This window comes from Sinocyclocheilus rhinocerous, unplaced genomic scaffold (genome assembly GCF_001515625.1).
Source record: "Sinocyclocheilus rhinocerous isolate Xijiao unplaced genomic scaffold, SAMN03320098_v1.1 scaffold3416, whole genome shotgun sequence".
NCBI classification, from domain to species: Eukaryota; Metazoa; Chordata; class Actinopteri; order Cypriniformes; family Cyprinidae; genus Sinocyclocheilus; species Sinocyclocheilus rhinocerous.
In genome coordinates this window covers 21,487-35,909 of record NW_015666262.1, presented here as the reverse complement: position 1 = coordinate 35,909, position 14,423 = coordinate 21,487, and the positions used below count along the sequence as shown (strand labels likewise).

General features: G+C 37.2%; 2 protein-coding genes across 2 annotated transcripts; both read right to left on the bottom strand.

Annotated features, from left to right (window-relative positions):
• Nucleotides 1-4,700: 4,700 nt before the first annotated feature.
• Nucleotides 4,701-8,013, bottom strand: LOC107732211 (CMRF35-like molecule 3). Its single transcript, XM_016543491.1, has 7 exons — nucleotides 7,974-8,013; nucleotides 7,531-7,839; nucleotides 7,075-7,224; nucleotides 6,384-6,530; nucleotides 5,628-5,668; nucleotides 5,415-5,549; nucleotides 4,701-4,873 (listed from the first exon to the last, which is right to left on the bottom strand). Exons 1-7 carry the CDS (start codon nucleotides 8,011-8,013, stop codon nucleotides 4,772-4,774), a joined length of 924 nt encoding a protein of 307 aa, XP_016398977.1. The 3' UTR covers nucleotides 4,701-4,771.
• Nucleotides 8,014-9,037: 1,024 nt separating this feature from the next.
• LOC107732224 (CMRF35-like molecule 1) lies at nucleotides 9,038-12,218 on the bottom strand. The gene is made up of 6 exons (XM_016543504.1): nucleotides 12,127-12,218; nucleotides 11,639-11,953; nucleotides 11,294-11,410; nucleotides 9,741-9,845; nucleotides 9,618-9,652; nucleotides 9,038-9,506 (listed from the first exon to the last, which is right to left on the bottom strand). Exons 1-6 carry the CDS (start codon nucleotides 12,173-12,175, stop codon nucleotides 9,147-9,149), a joined length of 981 nt encoding a protein of 326 aa, XP_016398990.1. The 5' UTR covers nucleotides 12,176-12,218; the 3' UTR covers nucleotides 9,038-9,146.
• Nucleotides 12,219-14,423: the final 2,205 nt, after the last annotated feature.

The following is a 14,423-nucleotide window of genomic DNA, read 5'->3' as shown; positions in this document are numbered from 1 at the left end:
ATCACAGACACACCGATGATCAGAGACGAGCCTGAGAGAAAACACAACGAGAGCCTGATTCTCTCTGATGCCTGCAGGTAAATGAGTGAAAATGAATGTATCGATCACCAGAATACCATTGACAGACGGAGAACTCAGTGTGAAATCAGATGTTGATGGCTGGGAATTTAGTGAAATAGGTGGAGTTGTGATTGATGATGGTGATCATGATGATGATGATGAAGATGCCAAGGGTGGTGGATATGTGCTTTTCCCTTAAAAATATAGAACGTTATTGGCTGTGAAAATCAATGCACAAACTTTCAAGCTTTAAATTATTTTAAAACCCTATAAAGTTTTATTTTTGTAAATGGTAAATCTTAAATCTTATAATAAAACTTGTTCATTTTAAATTCAGACACTCATATGAAAAGGCAAACATCCTGCCTCCCATTACGATCATACTACACCTACAACTATAAATAACAAACAGTATATTATTATTATATTATATTATATAAATATTTGCATATTTCTCTAGTACATATACAACTGTTAAAACAGTCACAATACAAACACGCTTATCCACCTCCTTAAAACACGCTTTAGCCCCCTGTAGTCATCTTTAGGAGAACATTTAGCCATACATGTGTACTGTATGCATGCATATGTAATGTCACCAAATTACTTTCATTTGAGCTCTTATTGTATTTTCAGTTGTTCTGACCTTCCTGTTGACTCACATATTTGTAACATATTTCCCAGTTGTTTGGGACTTTTATGTTGTAGTTCTAGTTTCTTAGTTTCCTGTTTTCGTCTTTTAGTCTATTTGTAGTTTCTTTGTTGATTAGTTCATTGATTGTTTACAGGTGTCTGTTTATTATCACATTTAAAAATAGCCCTTGTGTTTCTTTGTGTTTTGTGAAGTCTCGGTTGTCTGCTCAATGATCTGTTTGTGTTTTCTGTTCCGGTTCTTGTTTGCATTGTGTTTTTGCTTTGTTCTGGTTCTCCTATTGTTTTGCATTTTACCTTATTTTCATTAAACTGTTAATCTGCATTTGGATCCAGTCCCCTCTCATTTTTGTGTTCACCTTAATCACAGAAGACATGACTATGGATACCTTCATCAGGCTGAAAACAATCAATTAACTAATTAGCAAAGAAACTACAAACAGACTAGGACAGGAAGTAGGAAATGAAGGAACTACAACTACAATATAAAAGTCCAAAACAAGACACAGAACAGAAAATGTGTGACAGTCTTAGAGCCGGCATTTGCCCTTTAACATGATTTGTTTAATTTGCTAAATATAAGTGTTTCACTGCAAAAGGTGATGGAGATACATTTATTTGGGATGCAAAGTAACAAAACAAGTCTTGTTTACTAAGAAATTGATCAAAATGAAGCGAGTTAATGATTGAAATGGGATAGGGTCGAAAAATAAACTTAAAGGGATAGTTCACCCAAAAATGAACATTTATCCATTTGGCATCCAAGATGTAGGTGACTTTGTTTCTTCAGTAGAACACAAACGAAGATTTTTAACTCAAACCGTTGCAGTCTGTCAGTCTTATAATGGAAGTGAATGGGAATCACGGCTTTGAGAGTCAAAAAAACATACACAAACAAAACCAAATTAAACCCTGCGGCTCGTGACGATACATTGATGTGTAAAGACACGAAACAATCAGTCTGTGCAAGAAACTGAACAGTATTTATATCGTTTCTTTACCTCTGATTCACTGCAATGTCTGAACTGTCCTGAGTGCGTTCGCGTCTTCTTCTTCTTCTTGCTTTCCGGCAGATCGCAGACTTATAAGTTGCTAATTTAACATATTGTTAATATGGTTCCTGACACAACACATACCCCTACACATGTCTCTTTTCGACGTAACCTATGCTCACTTTCACCCTCCCCGTCTATCTGCTATGGTTTCATCTTTGCTTCCTTCCCCGGAAAAGTTATCATCTCTTGATGTTAACAGTGCTACTGATACTTTCTGCTCCACTCTTACGTCTTGTTTAGACACTGTCTGCCCCTTGTCTTCCAGAAAAACCCGTACCACCCCTTCTGCCCCTTGGCTGTCTGATGTTCTCCACGAACTATAACCCTACTTCTTAAGAAACCCACTCTTAACCCAACTCTTTTAGAGAACTACAGACCACTTTCCCTTCTACCTTTCATTACAAAAACACTTGAACGATTTGTGTTCAACCAAGTCTCAGCATTTCTCACACAGAACAACCTCATGGACAGCAACCGATCTGGCTTCAGAAGTAGACATTCGACCGAGACTGCTTTGCTCTCAGTTGTTGAAGCCCTAAGACTGGCAAGAGCGGTCTTCTATACTTATACTTCTATACGGTCTTCCAAATCTTCTATACTTATTTTGCTGAATATGTCTGCTGCTTTTGATACGGAGAATCACTAGATTCTCCTGTCAACCCTATTGGAAAATGGCATCTCAGGAACCGCACGCCAGTGGTTTGAGTCTTACCTCTCAGATAGGTCCTTCAAGGTATCTTGGAGAGGTGAGGTGTCCAAGTCACTACATCTAGCTACTGAGGTGCCTCGGGGCTCAGTTCTTGGACCATTTCTCTTCTCTGTCTACATGGCAACACTAGGTTCTGTCAATCAGAAACATGGCATCTGCGATCTGCCGTAAAGCAAGAACAAGAAGAAGACGCCTCGCGCCGGCTGAAAAAGAAGTCGCGAACGCGCTCAGGACAGTTCAGACATTGTGGTGAATCAGAGGTAAAAAACTATATAAATACTGTTCAGTGTCTTGCACAGACCGATCGTTTCGTGTCTTTACACATCAATTTAATTTGGTTTTGTTTGTGTATGTTTTTTTTGACTCTCAAAGCTGTGATTCCTATTCACTTCCATTATATGACTGACAGACTGCAAAGGTTTGAGTTAAAAATCTTCGTTTGTGTTCTACTGAAGAAACAAAGTCACCTACATCTTGGATGCCCTGGGGGTAAGCAGATACACATCACATTTTCATTTTTGGGTGAACTATCCCTTTAATTTAAAAGGAAAACTATTTTTGCAAAATATTGTCATTTATGCACCAAACTGCCAAAAATAACAGCTTTTGTGATCAGAATGCATCTGGGTTACTCACCTGATATAATTTTCAGCTTCACTTTAGTGTAGGAATCTTTACTGATACGGAGATGAACTGCACAATAGTATGTCCCAGAATCCTGTTCACTCAGATTTCTGATGGTAACAGTGAAAACTGCTGCTGTTGTTTCGTCAAACAGAGAGAATCTTCCAGCATCAAACCATTTGTTTTTAATATCGGTCCTGATTCAGTCTGTGCAGTCTGACCATTGTCCTCTACAAAAATACTTTGCACTTGCTCTATATTTTTCTTGATATGTGCATGTGATGTTGATTGCACCCCTTGCATGTCCAGTCACACTCATGGAGGTCATGGCACCTACAAAAACAAACCAGCATTTTAATAAAATGCTTTAGTACATTAATTATGAGGCTTAAATGAGAGGAACATTCAAAAATTGCTTTAAAAAATAAGTCAGATTCGTACCAGGAATCATCAGCAGAGTGAAAGTCCAGATGATCTTCATTCTCCTCTCTTATTCAATGATCTTGTCTGTTGTTAGTAGATTCGGTTCTACAGGGGTCTGAAGCTCTCGGTGTGTGTGTTTGAGGTGGTTCCTGGCAGTGTGTGAATCATGAATGTGATAAGATGCAGACTTCCTCTTACTTTGTCTTCTGCCACTGCATGTGTCACTGGTACAAGTTAGACTGAAACAGAGAGAAACAGAGGCACAGGTCTCAAAAAAAAAAAAAAAATGCATTAACAAAATAAGAACAAGCTGAACAGAAGAAAGCAAAGCACAGAAGTGTTGACATATAAAGATTTTGTGCAGCATGGTTTGCACACTGTGAGCATCCAGTGAGACTGTTATCTGTAATGCATCATGACTTCCTCTTTGTTACACTCGCGGCCTTTGAATGAAAAACAAAAAAAAACCTTCATAGTATCATGAAGTGTGAAGTCTTCACACTTCTCACAATTTCACTTTACTTCCCATCTTCTGTGTTTAGAGAAAACCCTTGATTTCCACATCCCCATACATGGATTAATTCAGTTCTGACAAAACCACAGAAAACACACTCACACTTTAAAACACACATCATTCTGTTCATGTTTAAGTAATAGATCAGAGTACATTTATTCTTTAAGCAGTCACATTTACCTGAAAAGACATACATACAAATGAGGAAACACACCAGCAATTTATCATTAGCCAATAACAGCTAAAGCAGAAGTGAAGTTATGTTGTATATGAAGTCATCTGTCCATAAACCGATGTGATAAGATGAGCCACTGCCTGCATTTCACATAAACAATCAAATAATGCACACATAACATCAGTAATGAGCATAATATAACATACAACTTGGGTCACTGCTCACTGTGCAACAAAAAATACAATAGACAATGAATTAATTCATTAACTTTACAACAAATCTACAAAAAAATACAAAATCTACATCTGTTCCACAAAGTCAAGCAGATAAGGACATGATTCCTCAATTAAGCCCTGATTTTTCCAAAATGTTTTCTTAAAATCTTGGTTTATTTTATCCAAAATGTCTTCTTTAAATCTGGGATTTCTTTATCCAAAATTTCTTCTTAAAATCAGATTTTTTTTTAGTCCTGTCACTGATGCATTGTTGGATCAGCTTCCATTCCATGAAGCTGCTCTGAGACGCAGTCAGTAAAATCATCATGCGGTTGGATCATCTGGTCAATCTACTGTTGAGTAGATCATTGGATCATCTGGTTTATCTGCTGTTGAGTAGATCATTGAATCGTCTGGTTTATCTGCTGTCGAGTAGATCATTGAATCCTCTGGTTTATACAATAGACAATGAATTAATTCATTAACTTTACAACAAATCTACAAAAAAATACAAAATCTACATCTGTTCCACAAAGTCAAGCAGATAAGGACATGATTCCTCAATTAAGCCCTGATTTTTCCAAAATGTTTTCTTAAAATCTTGGTTTATTTTATCCAAAATGTCTTCTTTAAATCTGGGATTTCTTTATCCAAAATTTCTTCTTAAAATCAGATTTTTTTTTAGTCCTGTCACTGATGCATTGTTGGATCAGCTTCCATTCCATGAAGCTGCTCTGAGACGCAGTCAGTAAAATCATCATGCGGTTGGATCATCTGGTCAATCTGCTGTCGAGTAGATCATTGAATCGTCTGGTTTATCTGCTGTCGAGTAGATCATTGAATCGTCTGGTTTATCTGCTGTTGAGTAGATAGTTGAAACGTCTGGTTTATCTGCTGTTGAGTAGATCATTGGATCATCTGGTCAATCTACTGTTGAGTAGATTATTGAATCGTCTGGTTTATCTGCTGTTGAGTAGATAGTTGAAACTTCTGGTTTATCTGCTGTAGAGTAGATCATTGGATCATCTAGTCTATCTGCTGTCGTGTAGACAGTTGTGATGTCTTTGTTCTTGTGCTGCAGCTTGATTATTTCCTCATATTTGTGGTCGTTAAAGTCAATGTCCTGCAAAATAACTCATGTTATCTTCCAAACACTTGTGTTTTAGGCAGCTCATAAATATATATCATCATCATCACTCACCTCTGCAGTGTTTTCATTCAAAGGAAGAAGCACAACGGAGACTGTCAAAACATGAGGAGAATTAACATTACATTCAATATTAGAAAGTGACATTTAGTTTCTTGAGAAATGTGTGTGTGTGTGTGTGTGTGTGAGAGAGTTTGTACTCAGTCATAGTTTGGTGATTTGTGTTCCTGAAGTTAGATAAACCTGATAAAACGCCCTATTTTGGGACATCTCAATGTCCTAATTTGTAAAAACGATACATAAAAATAACAACACACTCTTATGAAAGTTCATATCTATTTAATGTTTTGGTGAATAAGTGGATAATTCGTATAAATCTCATTCATACTTCTCCATTTCTCAATACAAACTTCTTATTCTCTGCTGATGGTTATATTTAGGTTTACGTTTTTTTTTTTTTTTTTCTTCTAAAAGTTGCATGTTTTCATACAAGTCAAATTGTACGAATTCATTTGAAATCGCCACCTTGTGAAATATAGTTTTCTTATGAGATCGGGTTGAAAAATAAAGTTAATAAAACAGTTAAGTTATTAAAATATTTATTTTTAAACTATAAAAATGCTGAATGTTTTCTGTTAGGATTTAGTGTATTATTTATAACTAGCAGTATAAAAAGCAATAGAAGTGTATGGAAAATCCCTGTTTAGACACCTACTGCACGTGAACGTGTGTATGTGTGTGAGTGTGTGTGTGTGTGTGAGAGAGAGAGAGAGAGAGTGTGTGTGTGTGTGTTTAGATTCTAAATCTGACCTTGTTGTGGAAGTTCAGATTGAGTAACTCTTGGTGATTTCTTGCTTCTCTTCCTACACAACACTGTCAGCGCCATGAGGAAGATGACCAGCACAATGACTAACCCAACAGAGATGTAGATGACAGAGCCTGTGTGCAAGACATCACCTGTTACACACATTTAATGTCCTTTATTACACGGCTCTGTGGAATACTTGATTCTGATTGGTCAATCGCGCCATCCAGCGGTATGTTATTCCCAGATAACAGCTGCCAAATTGAATACCACACCGCTCATCCGGGTACTACGAGTTATCTTGACCGGTACTACTTATATGCTTAACGAGTCACTCCGCTATCGTTGACTGTCTGGCGCCATCTTGTGACTGAAAACACTTAACCACCGCGTGTTACAATGGAAGACTTCAGCATTAATTTCAACATATATGGTAAAAACAAATCTTTTTAGCCGTGTAATAAGCGGGATAATGTACATCCAGCCGGTTGTTATCTCAGAATAAACCCCTTCAGGCTGATACAAGACAGTCAATATAGTACAACAATAACAATACAGTCCTGATTACCCTGTCGGGGTTTATTCTGAGATAACAACCGGCTGGATGTACATTATCCCGTACTTAAACTTATATAGATGCATCTCATTAAAATATTCAAGAAATAAGCATGCAGAGCGACAGACAGATGACCTGACCTGCTGAGGAGTTGTGCTGATCTGTGATTGTTTCTTTTCTTTCTGTGATTTCTGTGATGCTGCTGGATTGTGGATTTGTTTCTGCTGTGCTGAAATATGACGGTGTTGCTGTAAAAGGGCTGGTGGTTGAAATCGCAGTGGTCTTATTATCTATAAGGTGACAGGAAAGATCAATATCAGTTATTCTGACCGACAGACCATACAGTTAATTTAAAAATGCACAGTATCATCCATTTAATCTTTTTTTTAGTACTGTTTTGTTTTGTGTGAATAAAATCCCTTGACTGTGGTAAAATAACTGTAATGCACAGACACACTAGTGGCTTATTGCTGTATTTTATACTCAACACATTCAAATCGAAGCAAACAACTTTAAGATTTAATAGCTAACTGGTCACTCTCGGCTTGTTTACATGCAGGTAATTTTTAAAACAGCTAATAAGATGAATCACTTACCCTGTTTAACCAGCAACAAAATCTCTGAATAGTCATCAGTTAAAGTCCTGTCCACTCCACACCAGTATTGTCCTTCATCCTGTGTTCTCAGATTAGTGATGGTGACGGTGAAAACTCTGGCCGTCGTGTCGTCACTCAGAGAGAATCTCTGGTCTTTAGCTGGAGATCCTGATTTAACAATGATGTTTCTGCTTCCAAATTTACACTCGCCTTTACACAAATACTTTGGATTTGATTCATATCCAGATTCATATGTGCATCTGATGTCTGCTCTCTCTCCTCTGTGTCCTATGACTGTAACTGAAGCACCTGCAACAACTGAAAACAGAAATATCATTATACAGAGCTGTTATGTGTGAGCAAGAGATATTATCAGACCAGACTAATATAATAATATAAAATCATAATTTTCTGTACAAAATCCCCCAGAGTCTCAAACTCACCTGTACAGATGCTGGAAAAGACGAGCAGAACGACACACATGCTGGACAGTTTACATGCGTTTTGCTTAAATATAAGACAAAAATTCTGCGTCTGCAAGCGTTACGGCCTTTCTCTTCCGTACTGAGTGAAAAAGCATGCTGCGTCTGCAACTATATTGAACATTTCCTTCCCCTTCCTGTATCTCTGACCACATCAGCTCTTCAGGACATCTTCAGAGAGCACATTATTGACTCTGAAAAACAGCACACACTCTGTTTACATTACTAATCTAAACAGATTCATAACATATGAGTGTTTGTTAGATGGAAATAGATTTTAAGTCATAATTTTTTATATAGTTTAGGCTTTGTAACCGGCCTAGAAGAGCATAATTCAACTGAACAAGACCGTACAGTTTGCAGGTGATTTCAGTCAAACTGAGTCATTTTGGATGGAGATTTAATATCAGAGTGACAGGAGCATGTTGAAGCTCAGTTCAGTGTTTCACGTCACCTGTAAAGTGTGCAATGCAGTCAGAGCAGGGTTGCCAAGTCCCCAGTTATTACACAGAACTGGGCTACTTTTAAAATGTTGGTGTGGGTTTTTACATAATACATAAATTATATCTGACAGAAATTATGCTATTGAAATATTTTACACATTTAATATTCTACCCGTGATAAAACTGTGCTAGATGATGAGACAGGTTAAGGGGATGTTTGTGAGGAAGGGAAAAGTGGTAGGAAGCTCCTTTATGAAATCAGGCCGTTTTTATGATTAATACTAAACTATACAGTAGTTCTCTAGTTAGAAATTGTGTGTAATGCATAGCCTTGACTGAAAAATATCTATTTTAGGGATGAAAGTTACACATTTTGAGTCAGATCTGGCAACCCTGACTCACATCACATCAGCTAGAGGAGAGGAACTAAGCTAAACAGGCTAAAGAGGACAGTAATTTACCTTTATATTGGCTTCATTTAACAATAGATGAGGTGTACTAATTACAAAGAAAATTGAAGTTCACATAATTCTTTCATTTTTGCATTTATTTAACTTTTCCATGTTTAGTAACATTACAGTTTACCCTATTAACTTTATACATTATACACGTTAGTTACACTCTGTTATGTACAGAAATGTGTCAAAACCTTTTTTTTTTTTTTTACTTGAACAAATTTTGACAGTCCTTTTTATTCATGTTTTATCACTGAATATATCATACTCTCGTTTGTCTTGACATTTTGAGGATGTGGTGTGATGTTTTGTGGATGTGTCGCTGTTGCGTAGATCACTTCTGTCCTGTTGTCTGTTGTTGGTTCAGGAGACTTAATATTGGCATAATAATCCCAGTCTGTATCCGTCACCTGATTGGTCGAGTGGGTGTGATGGGGATTTGAATCGGGCTTCTGATTGGTTACTGTGGCATAAACAGTAGAGACTTGTGGGCGGGTGTTGAGATGTGATGCAGGCGTCTGATTGGACGAAGATGCTGCAGCGATGACATCAGAGGGTCCAGGGTCACTTTTTGCAATCTCATCCATGTGGACACTCTGAAAAACAACATAGACATCAAAAATGTACTCATTTATATATATAATACTGAATGTTCATCAATGAACAATCATTTCTGAACCTCTACAGGTAAAGATTTGATCACCCACCTCCATGTTGTGCGGCACATTTTGCTGAAATAAAGCTGAACGGAGCATGAAAAGAGAGAAAAGACAAAGTCAAATCAAATCAAATAGTACAAAAGGACTTTATAATCACACATAAACTGTTACCTGTCCCAGATTTCCTTTTCCTCTTTTTCAGGATGAGGAACGTTCCCGAACACAGAACCAGAACCAGCAGAACCGAACCCAGACCGCCGGCGACAAAAGCCAGATCTGTATTATATAATATTGGAAATGTATCATTGTATTGTGTAACCAAAGTGAAACCGCAACGGTAAACCTCGACTCTTCAGAGGACAGCGCTTCTGTCTACGGCTGATGTGAAAGCAGGGTAACCGCATGAAATCTAATGTGTGAACTTTTATCATGTTCAAATGTTCAAGAGTTCAAATGTGACTCCACAAATGTTCAAACCAATCGCTTTTCTCCAGAATATCTTATTCTATTGCATGGCTGTCAGAGGCAAAAAAAAAAAAAAAATGTGGATGGGTCCTCCCCCAGAAAAAAAAATGTTACTGGAGTAGATGCCATTCCCTGTATTCTGGTGCCTTTTAATTAAACAATGGCTTTTATAGCCTAAAACAGGTGCCACATACCTGGCAAGGTTTCCCAAAAATTAACAGAGCAACAAAAGTCTAGTAAGTTGTTTTGAAAAACGTCAGATAACTATCAGCGTTATAACAACATAGTGTAACTGTAATTCAATGCTGCAACAAAGACTACATGATGCCTTTAAAGGCAACAGGCGAACAAATGATGAACATTCAGTTAGATAGCAGCTTGTTTACTGACAGTATGTGAGCACAGCACACAGCCAGACCCACCTTGCAGAGATGCTAAGATACTTTGTTTAGCTTGCAGCAGATGCGAGCAGTGAAAACACGGAATGGAGTTTAATTTATATAGACTCTGAATGAGCCAAGCGGAATGGATTTGAGGAAGCAGCAGTGTGGAAGTCAAGGCTGTAGCTAAATCGCAAAATGGAGTTTAATTTATTAGGGCATTCATCAAGTGGAATGGGTTTGACTGAGGGCGCTCTGAAAAGTGGACAAACATATGCGCTCAATTAGAGACGGTGAAAGTGAGTGGGTCCAGTATCATTGGTCTTAAGAAGTGGTCTTGTCCCACATACAATGGTTCGACGCCCATGTTCTATGTAATCAGTGAGGGCACCAGTGCATCATGGGTAGTGTAGTCTATGTGCTCACTAGTGTTTGGCTGATCGAGTTAAACTGTAGTATTTCCTGTTCTTGTTGTTTCACTCTCTTTTTGATGAGTCAATGACACCAAGAGAAAAACACCAGTGAAATGTGAGTGTGCTGCTCACGCGGTAAGAACATGAACACATACAAACGAAGCACTACATGTACACACACAAACCCCTCCTATAATTTTATGAATATGAACATTTTCAATTTATAATTTCTATTGAAGACACTTTCTTATCCAAAGCAAATTAAAGCAGAATATAACAACAAGGGGACTGAACCTACAGTCTTCAACACAGATGTAGATCTCAGACACTGTATGTACAGTAAGACATTGAACACATTTAATCTAAAAGCAATCATCTAATAAATGTATTCAAGTACATCTAGAAGCACGATATTCAAATATTCAATAACTAAGAGTCATATAGAGTGACAGACAGATGAACTGACCTGTTGATTTGTGCTGATCTGTGATGATGGTGGATTGTGGATTTGGTTCTGTTGTGCTGAAATATGACGGTGTGGTTGAAAAAGGACTGATAGTTGAAACCTCAGTGGTCTTTTTAACTGATGGATGAGAGGAAAGATCAACTTAAAGTCATTTATTCAGATGAATTCACACTGATTTTCATTTAAAATTCATATAACCTTTCATGAAATCTCTGACTTGATGTATTTTATACTGAATACACTAAAGTCTAAACACACAATCAACTCAACAGTTAATAACTTACAAGATTTAATGACTTGGTCACTCACATTTTTTATTACCATCTAATACAATTAATTGCTTACCCTGTTTAACGAGCAACAAAATCTCTGAATAGTCATCAGGTAAAGTCCTCTCCACTCCACACCAGTATTGTCCTTCATCCTCTGTTCTCAGATCAGTGATGGTGACGGTGAAAACTCTGGCCGTCGTGTCGTCAGTCAGAGAGAATCTCTGGTCTTTAGCTGGAGATCCTGATTTAACCATGATGTTTCTGCTTCCAAAGATACACCCGCCTTTACACAAATACTTTGGATTTGATTTATATCCAGATTCATATGTGCATCTGATGTCTGCTCTCCCTCCTCTGTGTCCTGTGACTATACGAGCACCTGCAACAACTGAAAACAGAAACATCTTTATACAGAGCTATTATGTGTGAGCAAGAGATATTATCAGACCAAAACAATAATTTACAAGTATCATCCATTTGAGACTGAAGGTCATGTAATAACAGGGTAACAACAAGGGAACATGTCAAACTCTGCACAAAAGCCCTGAGTCTTAAACTCACCTGTACAGATGCTGGACCAGACGAGCAGAACGACACACATGCTGAACATTTTACTTAAATACGAGTCCAAATTCTGTGTGACAACCGTTACAGTCTTTCTCTTCCGCTCTGAGAGAACTAATGCAGCACCATCATTTCCTTCCCCTTTCTGTCTCTCTTACCTCATCCAGCTCTACATGACATGTTCACAGAGACACCGGTGTTGTGTAATAGGCCCTATTCGGTTCCTGTGAAAAACTGTTCCCGTGGATGGAGTTTACGTGAATAGTAATTACTTCCTCTGTTGTGGGCGTGTCCTTGAAACAAAGCGCAAACGAATGGAACTGAAAATATTAGTGCACGCTCCTCAAATCACTACTTGTTTAATGGATTATTTTGAACCGGTAATGAAGTGTCAATGTTACACATTAATTAGCATTAACTGCAACAGTGCCAAAACAATGCAGTTTGTGTAATATGATAAATCGTCTGTAAGCTGTTTTTCTTGATTGGTTACAGGCACACAGCAAAACAATCAATACGCTAATAACCTATCTTACCTAATATAGTTTTTACTCTTTAGTGTGTTTAGCTTTTTATATATTTTATTTGTTGGGCTTTATTTTTAATAGCTTGATTTGATTAGCCTACTTAGTTGTCATTGGGGACTAGTACAGTTTGTATACAACTATGCCTGAAACAAACCACTACAAATGTATCTGTGGCCTAATAAAATTGGGCATCCTGTGTCATTCTTTCTTTAATCTTTTTTTTTTTCAGTATATATTTTTTTAATTATTCTGAATATCAGGTACAATTATAATTAAGGTCACACTAAATGCACATTTATTTATGTTACATATTTTCTCCTATTACTATTATTATTATTATATTTTAAGGTTTGTTTTTTTGTTTGTTTTTTTTACATCAAAATATTTCCACATAAGCCTGATTGGGAATCACCAATCTCCAAGTACTAATAGATTATAATATATTAATGGTAGAAATCCACCCAAAATGACAATTCTGTCATCATTTACTCACTCATTTGAAACCAGTATGATACCAACCTGTAGAGGGCGTGATTTAGCACAGCTCTCCAAACAGCATGCTTAGGGTAAACAAAATAATAATTTACACTTGGCTTCCCAGTGGGCTTTTGATGTTGAAAAGACATCAAAACTGACGTAAAAAAAACTGGTCAAATATGCAAATCAAACTGACGTCAAAAACTTGACATGACATTGATTTAATGTAAATTGAACGTCAGACATATTGGGCTACATACCCTGACAGCACACATACATCACAGAGACGTCTATTTGACGTCTGCAAGATGTATTTTTTAGAGTGTTTGCTCATCTGCAATACGTCTATAGGACGTTTCCTATCAGATGTTAAATAGACGTTTAGAAGATGTCTTTAAGATGTTTATGATTTAGAGTGTATGTAAAATGGACATCTTAAAGACGTCTATCAGATGTTTTGTGCACAGCAGATGCTTTCCAGATGAAGCGATCTTTAACAGACATCTTGCAGACGTACCTGTGCTATCTAGGTATACATTAAACTAATTTCAGTGTGGATTAACTTCCTATTTTCACCCAATCACCACTGGAAGAAAATTCCGTCCAAACTGAATTTAAAAGGATGTTACAGCATCTTGATCAAGTCTTGACTAATATTTGACGTCAAATTGATATCAAGGTGCCCGCCGGGTTTATTGAACTGTAGATGAGGTGTACTGAATACAAAGAATACTTCAGTTCACATTATTTTTTTTAGTAACTTTTCTTGTTAGTAACATTATGCAGTTTACAAAATACTCATAAAAACGTGTGTCAAAAAATTGATTCATTAAAAATATGCAGCTTGTACCAGTTTTTTTTTTTTTTCACGTCTTGTAACATCAGTGCAAATGTCTGTGGAAGATGTTTTGACAGTCTTTTTTATTTATGATTGATCGCTGAATATATCGGGCCGTCATTTGTCTTGATGTTTAGCGGATGTGTCGCTGTTGCGTAGATCAGTTCTATTCTGTTGTCTGTTGTTGGTTCAGGAGACTTAATAATGGCATAATAATCACAGTCTGTATCCGTCACCTGATTGGTCGAATGGGTGTGATGGGGATTTGAATCAGGCTTCTGATTGGTTACTGTGGCATAAACAGTAGAGACTTGTGGGCGGGTGTTGAGATGTGATGCAGGCGTCTGATTGGACGAAGATGTTGCAGCAACAACATCACTGTTTAGAATCTCCTCATACATACGGTCAGCCTAAAAACAACATACACAAGAATATTTACTCGTTTGATGGTG

What these genes read in the sequence shown, in the direction of transcription:
- LOC107732211 (XM_016543491.1), bottom strand. Translation starts at nt 8,013, where the DNA reads ATGTGTGTCGTTCTGCTCGTCTTTTCCAGCATCTGTACAG. An exon ending in TTTGTTGCTGGTTAAACAGG is followed by an intron (nt 7,225 to 7,530) that starts GTAAGTGATTCA and finishes GTCACCTTATAG; the next exon opens with ATAATAAGACCACTGCGATT. An exon ending in TCAGCACAACTCCTCAGCAG is followed by an intron (nt 6,531 to 7,074) that starts GTCAGGTCATCT and finishes TGTGTGTAACAG; the next exon opens with GTGATGTCTTGCACACAGGC.
- LOC107732224 (XM_016543504.1), bottom strand. Translation starts at nt 12,175, where the DNA reads ATGTTCAGCATGTGTGTCGTTCTGCTCGTCTGGTCCAGCATCTGTACA. An exon ending in CTGGTCCAGCATCTGTACAG is followed by an intron (nt 11,954 to 12,126) that starts GTGAGTTTAAGA and finishes TTCTGTTTTCAG; the next exon opens with TTGTTGCAGGTGCTCGTATA. An exon ending in ATGTGCCGCACAACATGGAG is followed by an intron (nt 9,507 to 9,617) that starts GTGGGTGATCAA and finishes GTTGTTTTTCAG; the next exon opens with AGTGTCCACATGGATGAGAT.